This window comes from Perognathus longimembris, chromosome 3 (assembly GCF_023159225.1).
Source record: "Perognathus longimembris pacificus isolate PPM17 chromosome 3, ASM2315922v1, whole genome shotgun sequence".
Classification (NCBI taxonomy): Eukaryota; Metazoa; Chordata; class Mammalia; order Rodentia; family Heteromyidae; genus Perognathus; species Perognathus longimembris.
Window position 1 is genome coordinate 94,987,351 of NC_063163.1, and position 16,678 is coordinate 95,004,028.

At 46.7% G+C, this 16,678-nt stretch overlaps 1 protein-coding gene across 7 annotated transcripts in view; it reads right to left on the reverse strand.

The window, feature by feature from the left end:
* The window catches only part of Med15 (mediator complex subunit 15), a 62,600-nt gene that overhangs the window by 16,002 nt on the left and 29,920 nt on the right, over positions 1-16,678 (reverse strand). For 2 of the 7 annotated variants that reach the window (XM_048343427.1, XM_048343426.1), the window contains exons 3-8: positions 9,836-9,887; positions 8,097-8,126; positions 5,848-6,060; positions 3,496-3,737; positions 1,649-1,978; positions 92-220 (exon numbers count right to left, since the gene is read on the reverse strand). In XM_048343427.1, coding sequence (XP_048199384.1) covers positions 92-220; positions 1,649-1,978; positions 3,496-3,737; positions 5,848-6,060; positions 8,097-8,126; positions 9,836-9,887 — 996 coding nt within the window. The remainder of the gene's footprint in view (positions 1-91; positions 221-1,648; positions 1,979-3,495; positions 3,738-5,847; positions 6,061-8,096; positions 8,127-9,835; positions 9,888-16,678) is intronic. The other 5 variants (XM_048343431.1, XM_048343429.1, XM_048343430.1 and 2 more) reach the window with 3 other exon arrangements.

Sequence of the window (16,678 nt, forward strand, 5' to 3'; positions counted from 1 at the left end):
TCCAACCAGAACCCTCATTGTAGAACTTTGTGCTTGGTTGCACATGCACCTGCTAGTGACTAAAGAAGCCCTTGGCTCTCAATGCCCTCACCTGGACTCCGGGAGCCACCATCTGGGCAGCCTGAGCTGTCTGCACTGCTGCCGGCTGCTGCACCTGGGGCTGTACCTGCTGCACCTGGGGCTGCACCTGCGGCTGCTGAACCACCATCGGAGCTCGGACCTTGAGGGAGGAATGGAGAATGCAACTTGGAGCTACCAAGGGCAGCGAGCAGAGTGTCCACTACCTGTGTGGGAGCTGTGAGAACTGATAAGGCTTTTTTTGAGGTGGGAGATGAGACTATCATGATTTCAGACTATGATGTTACTTTACTTTCCATTCCTGGTCCCATAAAGTCATCAGAAATGTCAAGTTTGCAAGGCCAAGCCCCACTTCCCCAACTCTGGAGAGAAACTGCATTGGGATTCAGCATTGAGAACTCCACTGGGATTCTCCACATACTCATCACACCAACCATCACAGGAGCAAAGTGATGGTTTCCAAAGCTAAGTCCACAGCCCTGCTCACTCATCCTTCTGGCGAAACACACTGACAGTTCACAAGAGTCTCATTCAGAGCCCAGACACCTTGAAGGAAACCAGGGCTGGCCAGCCAGTAGCAGGCTCAGTTGGAAAGATGAGTGTGGCAACAGAGTGAGGCAGGAAAAGTAGACAACTGTGGGACCACCACATGGAGAAGCCTCCACAAGGACAGGGCACATCCTGGCCAGGTGCAAACAAGGAGCTCCTCCCTAGACATTTGTGGATACCAGAGCCAATCCCCACAAGAAGCACAGCTCACCAAGAAGCATACAAAGATTCAGGTGGCAAGTGAGGGACCATATACGTTCCTCACGACACCCCAGGATGTTGTGCCTCTGCAAGGCCTCTCACTCAGCTCAGGCAAGGGCCTTGTCCCTATGCCAGTCAATGAATCACAAATAGAAAAGGCCACAAAACTCAAGAGGAGCTCAAAGGATATTCAAATGGACCTTGTTCACAGATACCTCTGTCTTGGTGGCAATATTCTGTCCTTTGTTAAAATAGGTCTCATCTTGTATACAAATGTACAATGAGATTGAAAAGAAATAGTATTTTGTTTGACTATGCCTCTCAAAAATATGGTAATGACAAGGCTAAAATAACCTGGCTCAGGGCTGGAAGTGTAGTTCAGTGCAAAAGCACACGCTTCACTTAGGTGAGACCTTGGTTTTAATTTCCAGCACAAAAGAAAAAGAAAAAAAATCTTGGCATAGAAGATAGCTCCCAGCAATAAGTACAGCACTATGGACACCTTATATCCAGCACATCCTCCCAATGGTGAAATTATGTGTCAACCTAACCATTACCACCTTGATGCCCAACAGATACTACTAAAACTTCCCACATAGCCACACATTTGTGAACCTCTGTGTAGCATGTGGAAGTAGTTTTCTTGCTGGCCTGTGCTATGGAGCCACATGTGAAGGCTGGCATGGGGAGAGGCTTCCTGATCCCACAGCATCAAGAAACCTTCCTAAACTCAAAGGAGTTGCTGCTAGCAGAGCCACTGGCTATATGCAACACCATGGGGAGAGAAGCATGTGTTCCACAGTGGGCCTCAGGTACTCACAAATTTCAGCTGCTGCTGGGCAGTGTACAACATCTGTCCAGGGAGAGCTTGAGCCTGTGAAACCAAAGGCTGGCTTTGTGACTGTGGCGGGAGTTGTGGTGGTTGGTTCTGAGCAACAGGGGGCTGCTGCGTCTGTGGCGGCGGCTGGTGGTGTTGTGGGTGATGCAACTGTGGCAACTGCTGAGGGAGGGTTTGGGAAGGGGGAGGCTGCAGCTGCTGCATTGGAGGCTGTTGTATTGGTGGCTGGGCCTGCAACGCCTGCTGCTGTTGTTGCTGCTGCTGTTGCTGCAGCTGCGCTATCCTCTGCAACTGCTGCTGTTGCTGCTGTATCTAAGAACAGAACAATAGCACTGGGTTACCACCTGTAAGCCTCTGGAGTTCCAGCTGCTCCTTATGCCATCCTCAACCCCAGGAAGCTCAGTTGGAGACATAAACCCAGTTTTCAGGAAGACCTGACTGGCTGGCCTCTCACACAGGGAAGAAAGCATAGCTACCAGAAGGGCTCTGTGCCCCTGAGGCCCATGCCAGCCATCTTCCAGTCACTGTGAGCCTGTGCCTTGGCCAATAGACTGGTCTGTCCCTGGGATGGCTTAAGGGAAATATGTAAGGTTTGGTAAGAGGTAAAAGAATAGGTACAGCCCAACAGCAGGTGAGTTAGAAGCTTGGACAACTGCAGAATTCTGTAGTCTTTCCAATGCTACTTTAGAGTAGAGTAAGAAGTCAGCAGTATGAGCCTCATGAGGATCTCAATGTCTGCTCTACATGATGAGGAGAGCAAGCAAGGCCAAAGATTTACTGTCAGCTCTGGGAGAGGAACTGCTAAGATCCAAGGGCCAGCAGGCTCCCTTGGATCTTTTCTTCCTCAACCAGCCATGAAGACAGACATCGAACATATCTAACCTCTGAACACAAACCATGTGAAGACAAAGCCGCTTCTGACCAGCAAGGCTCCTAAGGTGCATTGCCACTGCCCTAACAAACACCTGGAGTTGAACTGGTACTGCACCAAAGAGCAGCAGAAACAAAACTGAAGGCACATATATTCTCCAAGAAAAACTGAATCTCAGAATCCCTTCTTGTTCTTCTTTTTTTTTTTTTTTTTTTTTTTTTTGGCCAGTCCTGGGCCTTGGACTCAGGGCCTGAGCACTGTCCCTGGCTTCTTCCCGCTCAAGGCTAGCACTCTGCCACTTGAGCCATAGCGCCGCTTCTGGCCGTTTTTCTGTATATGTGGTGCTGGGGAATCGAACCTAGGTCCTCATGTATCCGAGGCAGGCACTCTTGCCACTAGGCTATCTCCCCAGCCCCTTCTTGTTCTTCTTGCTTCAGTTAATGTCTTTGTTTTTTCGCTTCCTTTTTTCTCATGGCAGTTCTGGAGCGTGAACTCAGGGTCTTATGCTCCTGCTTAGCTTTTCCTGTTCACAGGCTGGCACTCTACCACCTGAGACATGCCTCTAATCTAGTAGTTTTACTGGTTCACTGGAGATGTATTATTGTGGACTTTTCTGTTCAGGCTGGCTTAATCTATGATCTTTCCATGTCTCAGCCCCCTGAGCTAAGATTACAGGTGTGCACCAGCAGCACTCAGTTAATTCTTAATATGAATGGCTTCCAGTCCTCATGGCATATGGTAGATCTGCAACACAGAGCCAAGTGTCATCTGAGAGAACCTCCTGAACTATGTAGCATCATCTTCCCAACCCAGCAGTGTCTTCTCTCCTATGCTTTTCAGGAAGCCCATGGAAGAAGGACGGTTTTAGTCCCCACATCTAGTACCAAGGCCTGACACCTTTCCTGGGCTCACCAACTGTGGGACAGAGACTCACTGTGGGAACAGGGAAACCTACTACCTGTTGCTGATTTTGATGATGTAATTTAATCAAGTGTTGTTGTTGCTGCTGCTGCTGCTGAAGCTGCTGCTGCTGTTGTTGTACTACTGCTTGGAACTGTTGCTGCATGGCACTTTGCTGTGCCTGGAACTGCTGCTGCTGTTGTTGCTGCTGCTGCTGTAGTGCAGCCTGCTGCTGTTGGAACTGCTGCTGTTGCTGCTGCTGTTGCTGCTGCAGCGCCACCTGCTGGAGTTGGAGCTGGGCTGGAAAAAGAGATCCGGATTTAAAGAGATGCAGCCCTAGATCGTCATACACACTGCCTAGACTGTAGGGCAAAGCCACTGTCACAGCTTCTCAGGCTGCTGAGGGCAGTTAAAAGAAACAAACAAACCCCAACAACTCCCATTTATCAGACAGAGAGATCAGGTAGAAAGTGTTATCTGGATTGGTTATGTAACTTTCTACCATAGCTAACTAGTGTCAGCTAGAAACTACCGCCAGTGTCTCCAGGCCTGCTTTTTTTTTTTTTTTTGCCAGTCCTGGGGCTTGAACTCAGGGCCTGAGCACTGTCCCTGGCTTCTTTGTGCTCAAGGCTAGCACTCTACCACTTGAGCCACAGTACCACTTCTGGCCCTTTCTATACATGTGGTGCTGGGGAATCGAACCCAGGGCTTCATGTATATGAGGCAAGCTCTCTTGCCACTAGGCCATATTCCCAGCCCCCCACTTCTTTTTTTGTATGTCAGTCCTGAGGCTTGAACTCAGTGCGTGGGCACTATCCCTGAGCTTTTCTGCTCAAGGCTGGCACTCTACCACACTTCTGGCTTTTGTTAGTTGTTAATTGGAGGTAAGAATATCACAGACTTTCCTGCTTGGGCTGGCTTTGAACTGTAATCCTCAGTTCCTGAGTAACTAGGATTACATGTGTGAGCCACCAGTACTTGGCCAAGCCTGCTTTCTGAGACTCCCTGGCAAAGCCTCTGCCCTAGGCTTTACCTTCTTGGGCACTGAGTAAAAGCCTGAATTGCCCTTAATCATGTGTTGGTGTTTACAGAAGGCATTAGGAAGAGACAATCCCTGGGTACTACAATCCATTTCAGGAAGACCAAAAGGCAAGGAGTCAATGCAGAGAGGGTCCTGACAGAGAGAGCAACAGGATACAGTTGAGAACCACTTCAACTTTCAACTAGTGCCACCCAGTAGACCAGGCCTCATAGAAGTTAAAAACAGGATGTGGCCTAGGGTCAGGCTTGGGAGAGTGTGGGCAGGATACCAGAGCTTCATCACTCAACTTCTGACTAAGTGCTTTAAGAGAGGTTTAGGAGAATTAATCATGTAAGCATTTGTATGTTTGTGTGTGTGAGCATCCTAGGGCTTGTACTCAGGGCCTGGGCACTGTCTCCTAAGTTTTTCAAAGTTGACACTTGAGCTGCAGCTCCTCTTCTGGCTTTTTTTTTTTTTGCCAGTCCTGGGCCTTGGACTCAGGGCCTGAGCACTGTCCCTGGCTTCTTTTTTGCTCAAGGCTAGCACTCTGCCACTTGAGCCACAGCGCCACTTCTGGCCGTTTTCTGTATATGTGGTGCTGGGGAATCGAACCCAGGGCCTCATGCATACGAGGCAAGCTCTCTCGCCACTAGGCCATACCCCCGCCCCCACTTCTGGCTTTTTGGTAGTTAACCAGAGATAAGAATTTTATGGCCATTCCTGACTAGGCTGGTTTTGAATGTCCATCCATGGACCTCAGCCTTCTGAGGAGCCGGGATTACAGATATAAGCTACCAGCATCTGGCTTCATGTGGACACCCTAAACCAATACATTTCAAAACCATTTCTTACTATAAAATAGAAACTGATGATAAAAAGAAAGCCAGCCTACTCCTAGCCAGGGCAGAGTGTGCAGGGATAATGAAGCACAAAGAGGGCAAAGCACCTCCCTCCTTCATGGAAGGAGAGCCTGATGAAGGCCTGGCTCTGAGCCATAGCCAGCACTGACCCAGGGGCAGGAGCAGTGTCAAAAGAGCCATCCCTCAGGCATCAGAACAAAGACTGTGGGAACATGAGGACCCATCATGGCACTGATGGCTAAGAATCCTCTGGAATGTAATGTTTCTATCTCAGTGACAAAACACAAGCCCTCCTCAACCTCATTAAGCCTTCCCTACCCTCCCCTCACCCTGTAGGGTGAGCCCAGTATCACTCAACCCTTCTGGTAGCTCAAAGAGGACGTAAGAGGTTTTTTTTCTCTTTATAACCATCATGCACAAGACAAAACTCCCTAGGGCTTCTCCATGATTTCTCTCCATACTACTGTAAACACAGGAATAAAAGGCAGCCTTGCCTGCCAACAAGTCCTTCAGGAAGAGTGGTACTCACTCTGCGGAGTGGCTGTAGACACAACAGCCATGCTGTGAGGAGCCATTCCTGAGGTCCCAGGCGGTGGCTGCCCTGAGAGAGGCATTGGCTGACCCATGGGCCCAAGGCCACCCATCCCACCCAGTGACTGTCCTGGGCCTCGAGGCGGCATGCCAATCCCAGCAGCTCCCGCAGCAGGTCCACCAGTCAGGCTCTGCAGTGCATTCATGGGATCTATGAGAACAAGGGCACAGAGTCACAGGATAACACCTTGAACTGGGCAGTAGCATAGGTATGAGGCTGATGGGGCAAGACCTCCTCTGACCCACAGGCTTCACCTATTCAAAAACCCCAAGTGGCAAAAGCCAGAGTCCTGGAGCCTTCTAAATACTGGAGATAGGACTCTGGGCATGTCAGTCATTGCTGTCAAAAGATGAGCCTCTTGAGAGTAGAGAATATACCCTATGCCCCTGGATAAGCCTGTACCAAAGTACTGAGTGACAATTCCTTTGATGTGTGCACAGCTAAACTAAAGTTGGATACAGGCTTTTAGTGCAATTGGCAGTCATGCTCCTCCTGGCTATCCAGATTTCCTACTGGGTGATCACACAGGTCAGATCAGAGAAGCTGGAGGGGCAGAGGCTAGGCAGATACTCTCCACAAGTAGGCTGATATACCAAGGCACTACCTTGGCTGCCAAATCTTTGCAGGATACTGCTCCAATATGGCTCTATGCCAAGAGCAGCATACCCGACGGGCTAAGGGAGTGGGAAAAGGCTCCACACAGCACTGAGGGGGAAAAGTTGTGTTCACAAGCCCCAAGGCAGCATACTCAGCTCAGTGAGCAATGCCACAACCAAGCACAAGAAACATGATGCCACCATCACAATTCATAGCAGTTATCTATGGATAGGTGTGGCCTCACCACAGAATTAGGTAATGTACAGTGATCTTATTGTCCAGAACCCAGGCAATCTCTAGACCTCATGTACTTGGTCTTGCCCAGCCTTGGCTCCGACGGGCCTATACAGACTGGGGCATCTAGTATTTTCAGCCATACAACCTATGATGCCATTTATTTATTTATGTATTGTTGGGGTTTGAACTCATAGCCTTTTGCATACTAGGCAAGCAGGCATTGTACCACTGAGCCATAACTCCAGTCCTCAAACCCTTTCTGACAGGCTACAGATCTGCCAGTAAGCCTGACAAGCCTTTATTTTTTATTTTTTTTATTTTTTTTTGCCTATCCTGGGCCTTGGACTCAGGGCCTGAGCACTGCCTCTGGCTTCTTTTTGCTCAAGGGTAGCACTCTGCCACTTGAGCCACAGCGCCACTTCTGGCCGTTTTCTGTATATGTGGTGCTGGGGAATTGAACCCAGGGCCTCACTGCCAGTAAGCCTGGATCTGCAGCTCAGTAAGCCAAGACAAGAGATAAGTTGACATAATTCCTCTTATGTAATAAAATCTTGAAATTAAGTGGGCACTGGTGGCTCACGCCTATAGTCCTAGCTACTCAAGAGGCTAAAATCTAAGCACTGTGGTTCAAAACTGGCCCATGAAACTCTTATCTACAATAAACCACCAAAAATCCAGAAGTAAAGCTCAAGTGGTAAAGAGCTAGCCCAGAGCACAAAAGCACAGGGACAGTGCCCAAGCCCTAAATTCATCCCTCAGGATTGGCACTGAAAACAAAGACAAACAAAAGGCTGGGAATGTGGCTTAGTGGTAAAGTGCTTGCCTAGCATGAAGCCCTGGGTTTGATTCTCAGTACCACATGGACAGAAAGAGCTGGAAGTGGCTCTGTGGCTCAAGTGGTAGAGTGCTAGACTTGAGTAAAAAGAAGCCAGGGACAGTGCTCAGGCCCTGAGTTCAAGTCCCAAGACTGGCAGAAAAAAAAAAGAATCTTGAAATTAAAGTAGGAAGACTTCTGAACTCACAAATTTTCTAACTTCATACTCCATATGACATGCTACTATATTATTACACTAAATATATCATGATAATTCTCTTCCAGAGAGCTCACAACTCTTAGGTAATGAATGAACAGCTTTCTGAGTATTTATAATCTTTTGTCAGAGGACACGGGATGGAGAGGCATCACTGATTTCAGTTTGTAGGAAGACAGGGGAGAGGAAAGGCTGGGGAGGGGCTGGTCATTTTTTTTAATCGTTTGACTATTGCCCTCTAGTGAAGAGTGTACTTCCCATTCCTGCCACTCTAAACGAGGCTTTCTGAAAATACTTTTTTTCAAAAGGAAAAACTCTTACCACTGACGGAAGCTTGAGATTTCTTGTTATCTACAGAAAAACACACAAAAAAAAAATCAAATAAGCAATCTCATTTATTTATTTATTTATTTAACTTTGCTGTTGGTGGTGGTCATGGGACTTAAACTTTGGCTTTGGGTGCTTATGTAAGCTCCTTTTTGCTCAAGGCTAATACTCTACCACTTGAGCCACAGTGCCGTTTTTTTTCTGTGACTCATCTGAGATAAGAGTCTCATGAACTTTTCTGCTCAGGATGGTTTTGAATCTTGATCTTCAAATCTCAGCCTTCTGAGTAGCTAGGATTATAGGTGTGAGCTACTGGTATCCGGGCTAAGCAATCTTATTTGAATATATATTTCTCTGAATCAGTTTTGTAGGCATCCAAACAGAGGTCAGTTGTTAAAATTGAACTGATCCTACCTAGAAATGAGACAAGAAGTGACCCAACAGCTGGTGACCCAGACTGTTCTACTCAGTCCTTTCATGTAAATCCATCAAACTATGGGCTGTGTGAGTTAACAAGCCACTGTCCTAAGGAGGATGGCATGAGTCCATGCTGAGACATCATTGGTTACATATTCTCTAGGTTCTGGCTCCTTCTCCTACACTTTTCTGGTCTTTCTGAACACCCCAAAGAGAGAGCATCTGAATTCTATTGTGCTGTCCATTTTGGTTAAAAAACAAAAAACAACTGTGGAACAAACCCCAACTGGGCTATAGGGTTCTCAAATGTCCCCCTTTGCCTCCCTCAATGACTGTTAAAGCTGCAGTTGCCTCTACAACCCACATTCAAACTGTTGTTAAACCATAGGGGAAGGGCTTGGTATGAAGAGAAGCCTGTCCCCAGTGCTTACACAACGAGGGTGGGCAGGAAGGCAGCTGGCTAAAACCCAGAATGGCTTCCAGCCCAGGTTCCCTTCATAGGCTGCATCTATCTGGGAGCACTGGTTTTGTTTTTTTGTTTTTGCTTTTTTGCCAGTCCTGGGGCTTGAACTCAGGGCCTGGGCACTGTCCCTGACTTCCTTTTGTTCAAGGCTAGCACCCTACCACTTGGACCACAGTGCCATTTCCAGCTTTTTCTGTTTATGTGGTACTAAGGAATTGAACCCAGGGCTTCATGAATGCTACCACTAAGCCACATTCCCAGCCATGGGAGCAATGTTTTTGAAAACTCATTTTTGAAAAGCTGGCTGCTGCCTCACCAGGCTGACAGCACTAAAGCAGAGTCTTCTGAATCAAAGGGGGGCCACCATAATACACAAAGGACCCTTTAACAAGGCAAAGAGCAAGTAGTGAAGACTTAAGAAGCTGACCCCAAAAGCTTCCAATTTCACAGAAATGTACATTTAGATCAGGCCAATAAAACCATTTATTAAGTAAGGAAGTGTCTGTTCTAGGGTAAACTGTGTAAGAACTGCCTAGAGAAAACAGCAAAATCCTATACAAAGGAAAACAAAGTGGACAAGTGAAAATAGGAGCCCACTTTAGACCACCTGGAGGCCAGTATTTCCATTGTTTCAGAATTTGCATTTTTGAGGCTGATGCTTTGGGGAGGGTGTGGTAATATGGAATCAAATGTTGCACAGTGGGGAGCTTCCCAGAAGCAGGCAAATGGAGACAGATGTTCTAATTCATACAGCCTGTTCAGAAAGCCTTGCCCAGAAAAACCTCACCACACAGCAACAGAGCTGGCTTCTTAGAGAGATCAGGAAAACCCAGAAATGTGAAATCTTACTTACGAATGTCCCGAAAATGGATAATGAGTCGGGCCACCAGGGAAAGGTATTCGTCCTAAAAATAAAAACAGGAAGCAGTTTAATCCCAAATGAGCAGCACAATCATGTGATTCTTTTCCCCAACTCCCTCACCCTGCCCAGCCACCCAGCTGAGGCTCTTCCTGCATGCCTGCTGTCCTCTGGGCCTGACTGAGATTGCTCAGCTCAGCCTCCTCTGGAATCCATCCTGCCAGTGATTCTTTGGAGGTCAATAAAAGACACAAGGAAATAAAGAAGCAAGAAGGGTACTGAGGGCCTCCAAAAAGCAGCTACTCCACCTAATAGGAAGGGCATTCAGTTGAGAAGGTGAAGAGGCATCTCAAGTCTCCTCTCAGGAGCTAGCCTGCGAGCACAGAGCCTCTCAGAAGCAGATGCAGGCAGCTGTTGCCTCTCTACTATTGGTATGGAAGTGCTTTCACTTTCATGCTCAGCCTGTTGCTGCCTTTCCCCTGCTGACGTAATATGTGCAGCCAATCTGCACGGAGTGCCCCTAGCTGTGCCTGCTGAGAATTGTGCTCTTCTGCTGACCACACAGGCAAAGGGAGCCATGCACCACTTGAAGGTGGCAAGTGAAAGCCACCACATGCCATGTTTTTCAAACTGCCCAACAGGGTCTGCCTTACTGACTGTCCTTTATACACCCCAAAATAGCATTATTTGGTTTCCCATAGAAATTACTACCATGGGGCTGGGAATATGGCCTAGTGGCAAGAGTACTTGTCTCCTTATATGTGAAGCCCTGGGTTCAATTTCCCAATACCACATATACAGAAAATGGCCAGAAGTGGCGCTGTGGCCCAAGTGGCAGAGTGCTAACCTTGAGCAAAAAGAAGCCAGGGACAGTGCTCAGGCCCTGAGTCCAAGCCCTAGGACTGGCAAAAAAAAAAAAAAAAAAATTACTACCATGCCCTGTGGTCAGTGAAGGGATATATGGGTAAAATCTTATTTCTGAGACATATTCTTCCCTCCATGGAAATGCTCATCCTTCTGGCAGGGGAGCAAAGAAGGGCAAAGCCTGTGCTTTCTGCCTTGTACATACAGCTGATTGTCCTGTTAAGTCTTCAAGGTACTGAGAGATCACAAAATAGCAGACAGGGAGTGCTTTGCATGGAAGCACAGAGCACTGAAGAGGTTCTGTCAGCACTCCCAACTTCTGGGTTGAAACCACACAACATGCCAGGAATGAAGGAGCCCCCCATAGTCAGTATCTGCTGAAACCTGGTCCCTGAAGGATGATGGTGTGTCAGATGGACAGCAGGAGAACCACAGGAAGCTCAGGGATAACACCGAAGCAAAGAGAACCCTAGAGCCAGCTAAGTCTACATGTGGCTTCTGGGTAAGGCCCAGACAGAGGTAATGGAGTTCCCTTCTGTTCCAAAGCACCCCAGCTCTGTTAAGCCAGCCCAGAAAAAGGACTCACTCCACCTCTTCTGCTCACTATCAAAACCTCAAGTATCCAGGCTGCACCTAAAGCTGGATATTACAAGACTATAAATGATAACCTATAGCAAGAGCAGGCAAAGTAACAAGTACCAGGAAGAGCTGTAAAAACTTTGTGACCAAATACAACCATTATGTTCAATGTACATATGTGAAAGTGGAACCACATAACTTGAGTGTATGGGAGAGACCAGTGGAGAGCCATGGAAGATGTGACATTGATGAAAATGCATTGTACTTATAAACTGATAGGTTGATTTGAAACTCCTTTGGAAACTACTTAAAAGATTTAAAAGGGGGCTGAGAATGTGGCTTAGTGGTAGAGTGCTTGCCTAGGATGAATAAAGCCCTGGGTTCCATTCCTCAGTGCCACATAAATAGAAAAAGCCTGAAGTAGCACTGTGGCTCAAGTGGTAGAGTGCTAGCCTTGAGCAAAAGAAGCTCGGAGACAGAGCCCAGGCCCTGAATTCAAGCCCCAGGACTGCAAGAAAAAAAAAAAAAAAGAAAGATTTACAAAGACTTCGTATGTATTGATGCCTTTTAATTTTTATTTATTTACTTATTTTGCTGGGCCTGGCTGTGCCCCTGAGCTTCTTTTGCTCAAGGCAAGTGTTCTACTACTTGAGCCACAGCCCCGCTTCTGGCTTTTTTTGAGTAGTTTATTGGAGATAAGAGTCTCACTGACTTTCCTGCCCAGGCTGGCTTCCAACTGTGATCTTTATATCTCAGCTTCCTGAGTAGCTAGGATCACAGGTGTGATCCACCAGCACCCAGCTATATTAATACTTTTAATTCTTCCAACCACCCAATGAGGCAACTACTACTGACATGCCTGAATGAGAAACAAAATGTTAAAACTGATTTACAGGCTTGAGATATGGCTTGGTGGCATAGCATGTGCTCAGTGTATGACCCCATGGGTTCTGGGTTTGATCCCTAGGACCTCCTACTACACACATAGAAAAGGCTTTATAAAGTCAGGTGTCAGTGGCTCACGCCTATGATCCTAGCTACTCAGGAAACTGAAATCTGAGGATTGCAGTTCGATGCTAGCCGGGGCAGGAAAGTCTATGAGACTCTTATCTCCAATTAACCATCAAAAAAACGATAAGTGGCAATGTGGCTCAAAGTGGTAGAGCATTTAGCCTTGAGCAAAAAAGCTCAGAGACAGACCCCAGGCCCTAAGTTCAAGCCCCACGAATGACAAAGACAGAGAAAAGAGCTTTATAAACTTTCAACTATTGCTTGATATGTACTAATTTTTTTGGGGGGGGGGAGGGGGGGAGTTCGAATTCTGGAAGATCTGCCCGGGAAGGCCTCAGTGCCAGTTCCTGGGTCAATCTGCACGAGATGCCCCCTCCCCCCCCTATTTAAGTCTCCGCCCAGCACCTGCATTACCTAAGGGGTACACCCGGAGGCAGTTACCTCCCCTTTCTCTGAGGTCACGTCCTGGGTCACACACGGCTTCTCCAGACGGGGAGGTTCCCAGGCTCTGAGGTCACATCTCATCAGGTGTGGTCACATCTTCCCTAGGCTCCTTCCCTACTTAAACCCTAGCAGGGCAGGTGCTTGCCCCTTTTTTCTGTGTGTCTCCATCCTGCCCTGGGGGCAGGCCATTAGGAATAAACTTCTCTTTCCTGTCTGAAAACAGTTTGGTAGTGTCTCTTCAGTTAAGGTAATAAATCTAACAAATTCAGGGCTATATACATATATTCAAGGCTGCACTTGAGCTATTCCTCTAGCCCTACTTTTGTTGGCTATTTTGTTGGCTATTTGGGAGTCTCATAGACTTGTCTGTATGGGCTAGTTCTGAACTACAATTCTTAGGGCTGGGAACTTGGCTCAAGTGGTAGAGCACCTACCTAGTTTTGAACTACAAGTGTCTGGATCTCAGCTTCCAGATGGCTAGGATTACAGGTGTGAGCCACTGGTGCCTGTGACTTGCACAAAGGCTCAATGACATGTCATGGAGTAAGCTGCAGAAGGAGAAAGCAGGAGGGAAACACCAAATCTTTCATACAGGACCTGAGAAATCTAAAACACAATTACTTAGGCCTGCTAAAAGAACTACTGAAAGGACAAACCACAATCATAAGTAAACAGCAACTATCAAGAACTGAGTTATAAATGGATCTTTTCCAAACCTACTGTTACTAATTTTCACTTTGAAATCATGTAACGCTTTCATTACTAAGACAACAAAATAGAATCCGAAGAAAAACATGTGATTCCTAAAACCTCAAAATAAATTGAGACAAACAAGTCTGATATAAAGTTGGTGGTAGGATTATTTTTGAGAGGCCTTTTTGCATTTTAAAAGGGAAACAAAAAGCCAAACTGCATGTTCCCAGTATAAGTAAGACATTTTAAGAACAAGAAGAGATGTGATGGAATCTTAAGCTTTTAGTCTACACCTTGTCATGAGTGCTAATTTTAACCTGTTTACCCTGAAATTACTTAAGAGTAAAGCAAGCATTGACATAAGGAGCCAAAACATTCATAGTAACAAAAAACAAAAAATGACAGAAGTAAAAACTCTACGGTTAATTGGACTTGGAAATATTACAGAGAAATTATGGAATTTTCTTGTTGCTACTATAGAAACAGTGTTGTAGACAGGCATGCTGGCACATGCCTGCAATCCCAGCATTTAGGAGGCTGAGGAAGGAGAACTATGAGCTCAAGATCAATCTGTGCAGCTGGGCGCCTGTGGCTCACATCTGTAATTCTATCGATTCAGAAGGCTGAAATCTGAGAATCTTGGTTCAGAGCCAGCCTGGGCAGGAAAGTCTGTGAGACTCTTATTTCCAATTAATCACCAGAAAACTGGGAGTAGCTGTGGCTCAAAGTGGTAGAGTGCTAGCCTTGAGCTGAAGAGCTCCGGGACAGAGCCCAGGCCCAGAATTCAAGCCCCATCTCTCTCTCTCTCTCTCTCTCTCTCACACACACACACACACACACACACACATCAATCAATCTACGTTACACAGTTTGACCCTATCTAAAAACAAAACAAGAAAAATAAAAAACAAAATTACAAATTCATGTTATTTATTAGTTCTGTTCACAATTAGGTTCAAAAGCAACCGGTAGGGCAGCACTCATACTGCATTGCCTTCACAAGGACTCAGGGCTCCATGGAGCAACAATATTGGCCCTAGATGCCACAGCAAAAGAGAGTCATGGGAAGAGCCTCCAGTGTGACCAGAAAGGTTTAAGAGTTAACCCGGGGGGTGGAAGGGGGGGCTGGGAATATGGCCTAGTGGCAAGAGTGCTTGCCTCCTATACATGAAGCCCTAGAAAACGGCCAGAAGTGGTGCTGTGGCTCAAGTGGCAGAGTGCTAACCTTGAGAAAAAAAAAAAGAAGCCAGGGACAGTGCTCAGGCCCTGAGTCCAAGGCCCAGGACTGGCAAAAAAAAAAAAAAAAAAAAAAAAAGAGCTAACACTGGGCAAGGATGAGGCCATCTTAAACATCAAAATGAACTGCAATGACCAAAACACCAGATATGCAGCCCTTAAGGTCAGGATGTTATTCAAAGGAAGAGAGTCCACCCATGGCACTCCTGGGGGGGAGGGGGTGTGTGGGAGAAGATCCCTAAGAGCATTCCTTATGACTCCAAACAATGCTACAAAAAGCCAAGTCAGCAGGGTGCTGGTGGCCCAAGCCTATTAATCTACCTACAAGAGGCTTGAGGATCACAGTTCAAAGCCAGCTCAGGCAGTAAAGTCTATGTGACTCTAATCTCCAATTAACTACCAGTTAACTAGGCAGTGGAGCTGTGGTTCAAAGTGGTAGAGACTAGCCTTGAGCAAAGAGAGCTCAAGGACAGTGTCTAAGCCCCATGCCCCCCCCCCCCCCGAAAAAAGTGGACCTGGGAACGTGACTTAGTGGTAGAGTGCTTGCCTAGCACGCATGAAGCCCTGGATTCAATTCCTCAGCACCACATAAACAGAAAAGGCCAGAAATGGCGCTGTGGCTCAAGAGGTAGAGTGCTAGCCTTAAGCAAAAAGAAGGGACAGTGTTTTGGCCCTGAGTCCCAACACTGGCAAAAGAAAGAAAAGAAAAAGCCAAGTCGTCTGTTGATGACAGAAAACACCTTTTTGAGGGTGCGCACAGGGGTGAGGGTGGGGAAGGATAGTATTGGGAATTGAAGTCAGCCTCCTAGCAAGTATCCTAACACATAAGCCGTGACCTGTATCTTTTAAAATTAATTTGTCTTTCAGATAGAGTCTCACAGTGATGGCCTCAAACAGTGATCGTCCTATTTCCATCTTCCAAGCTGGTGGGACTGCAGGCATACACCACCGTGTTGGGTTAGAAGACTCTATAGAAATGTGATAAATGTGGGAGAAGAGCCAGCATTCAATCCTTAAACAATGGAACTATCAGGTGATGACGGGGAGCTTCACAAGGGAAGAGTAAGGTCCCAAATTCCAAACAACTATGATATTCAGAAGTACCAAGAGAAGGTAACCCCAGATACCTTCTTGGTTACAACTACACCACTCTCCTCTTTCCATCTCCCATTCAGTTCACAACTAAGGGGCAGGCAGAAGTGAGTCAGGTATTAGCTCCAGAGGCTTCAGGCTGTGCTAGAAGGCCCACAACACTGCTGCACTGTTCCTTCAACAGGCCATGAGGGGTATGTGGAAGACAGTAGACCCTCATCTGGATACTACCATCACAATCAACTTTTAGAACATTTTTTTTGGCCAGTCCTGGGGCTTGAACTCAGGGCCTGAGCACTGTCTCTGGCTTCTTTCTGCTCAAGGCTAGCACTCTATCACTTGAGCCACAGCACCACTTCCGGCTTTTTTCTATATATGTGGTGCTGAGGAATTAAGGGCTTCATGTATATGAGGTGAGCACTTTACCACTAGGCCATATTCCCAGCCCCCTAGAACATTTTTATCACTGTACTTCAACCTATTATGAGAACCTGAGGGAAGAGCAGATGCCCATTTGGGTTCTGATTCAAATAAGCTGGCCACTAGGAGAAACTGAAGGAAGTCCAATGTGTAAACAACTGTGTAGTACACAGAGATCAGTGGTATGAAGGCTAGGATCTTCCTTGGACACTTAAAAGAAGGGATATGGACATGAGAAGGCCTATCAAACCATGGTAACTGTATTCCAGACTAGATATTTTATGTTTCTCTAAAAGTTCTCCTAATAGATATTAAAATATAGCAACCAAGTGTAATCACGCACAGCTGTAATCGCAGCCAGTATCTTCATACCCCAGATCACAGAAAGGCAAGCTGTTAGGAAACCCTAGGCTTTCCTCATACAAGGAAGCTCCAACAGTGTCCTCTGCCTCTCTATATCCAAAGAAACCATGTTGCCCTGCCCTGCTATGGAGGACA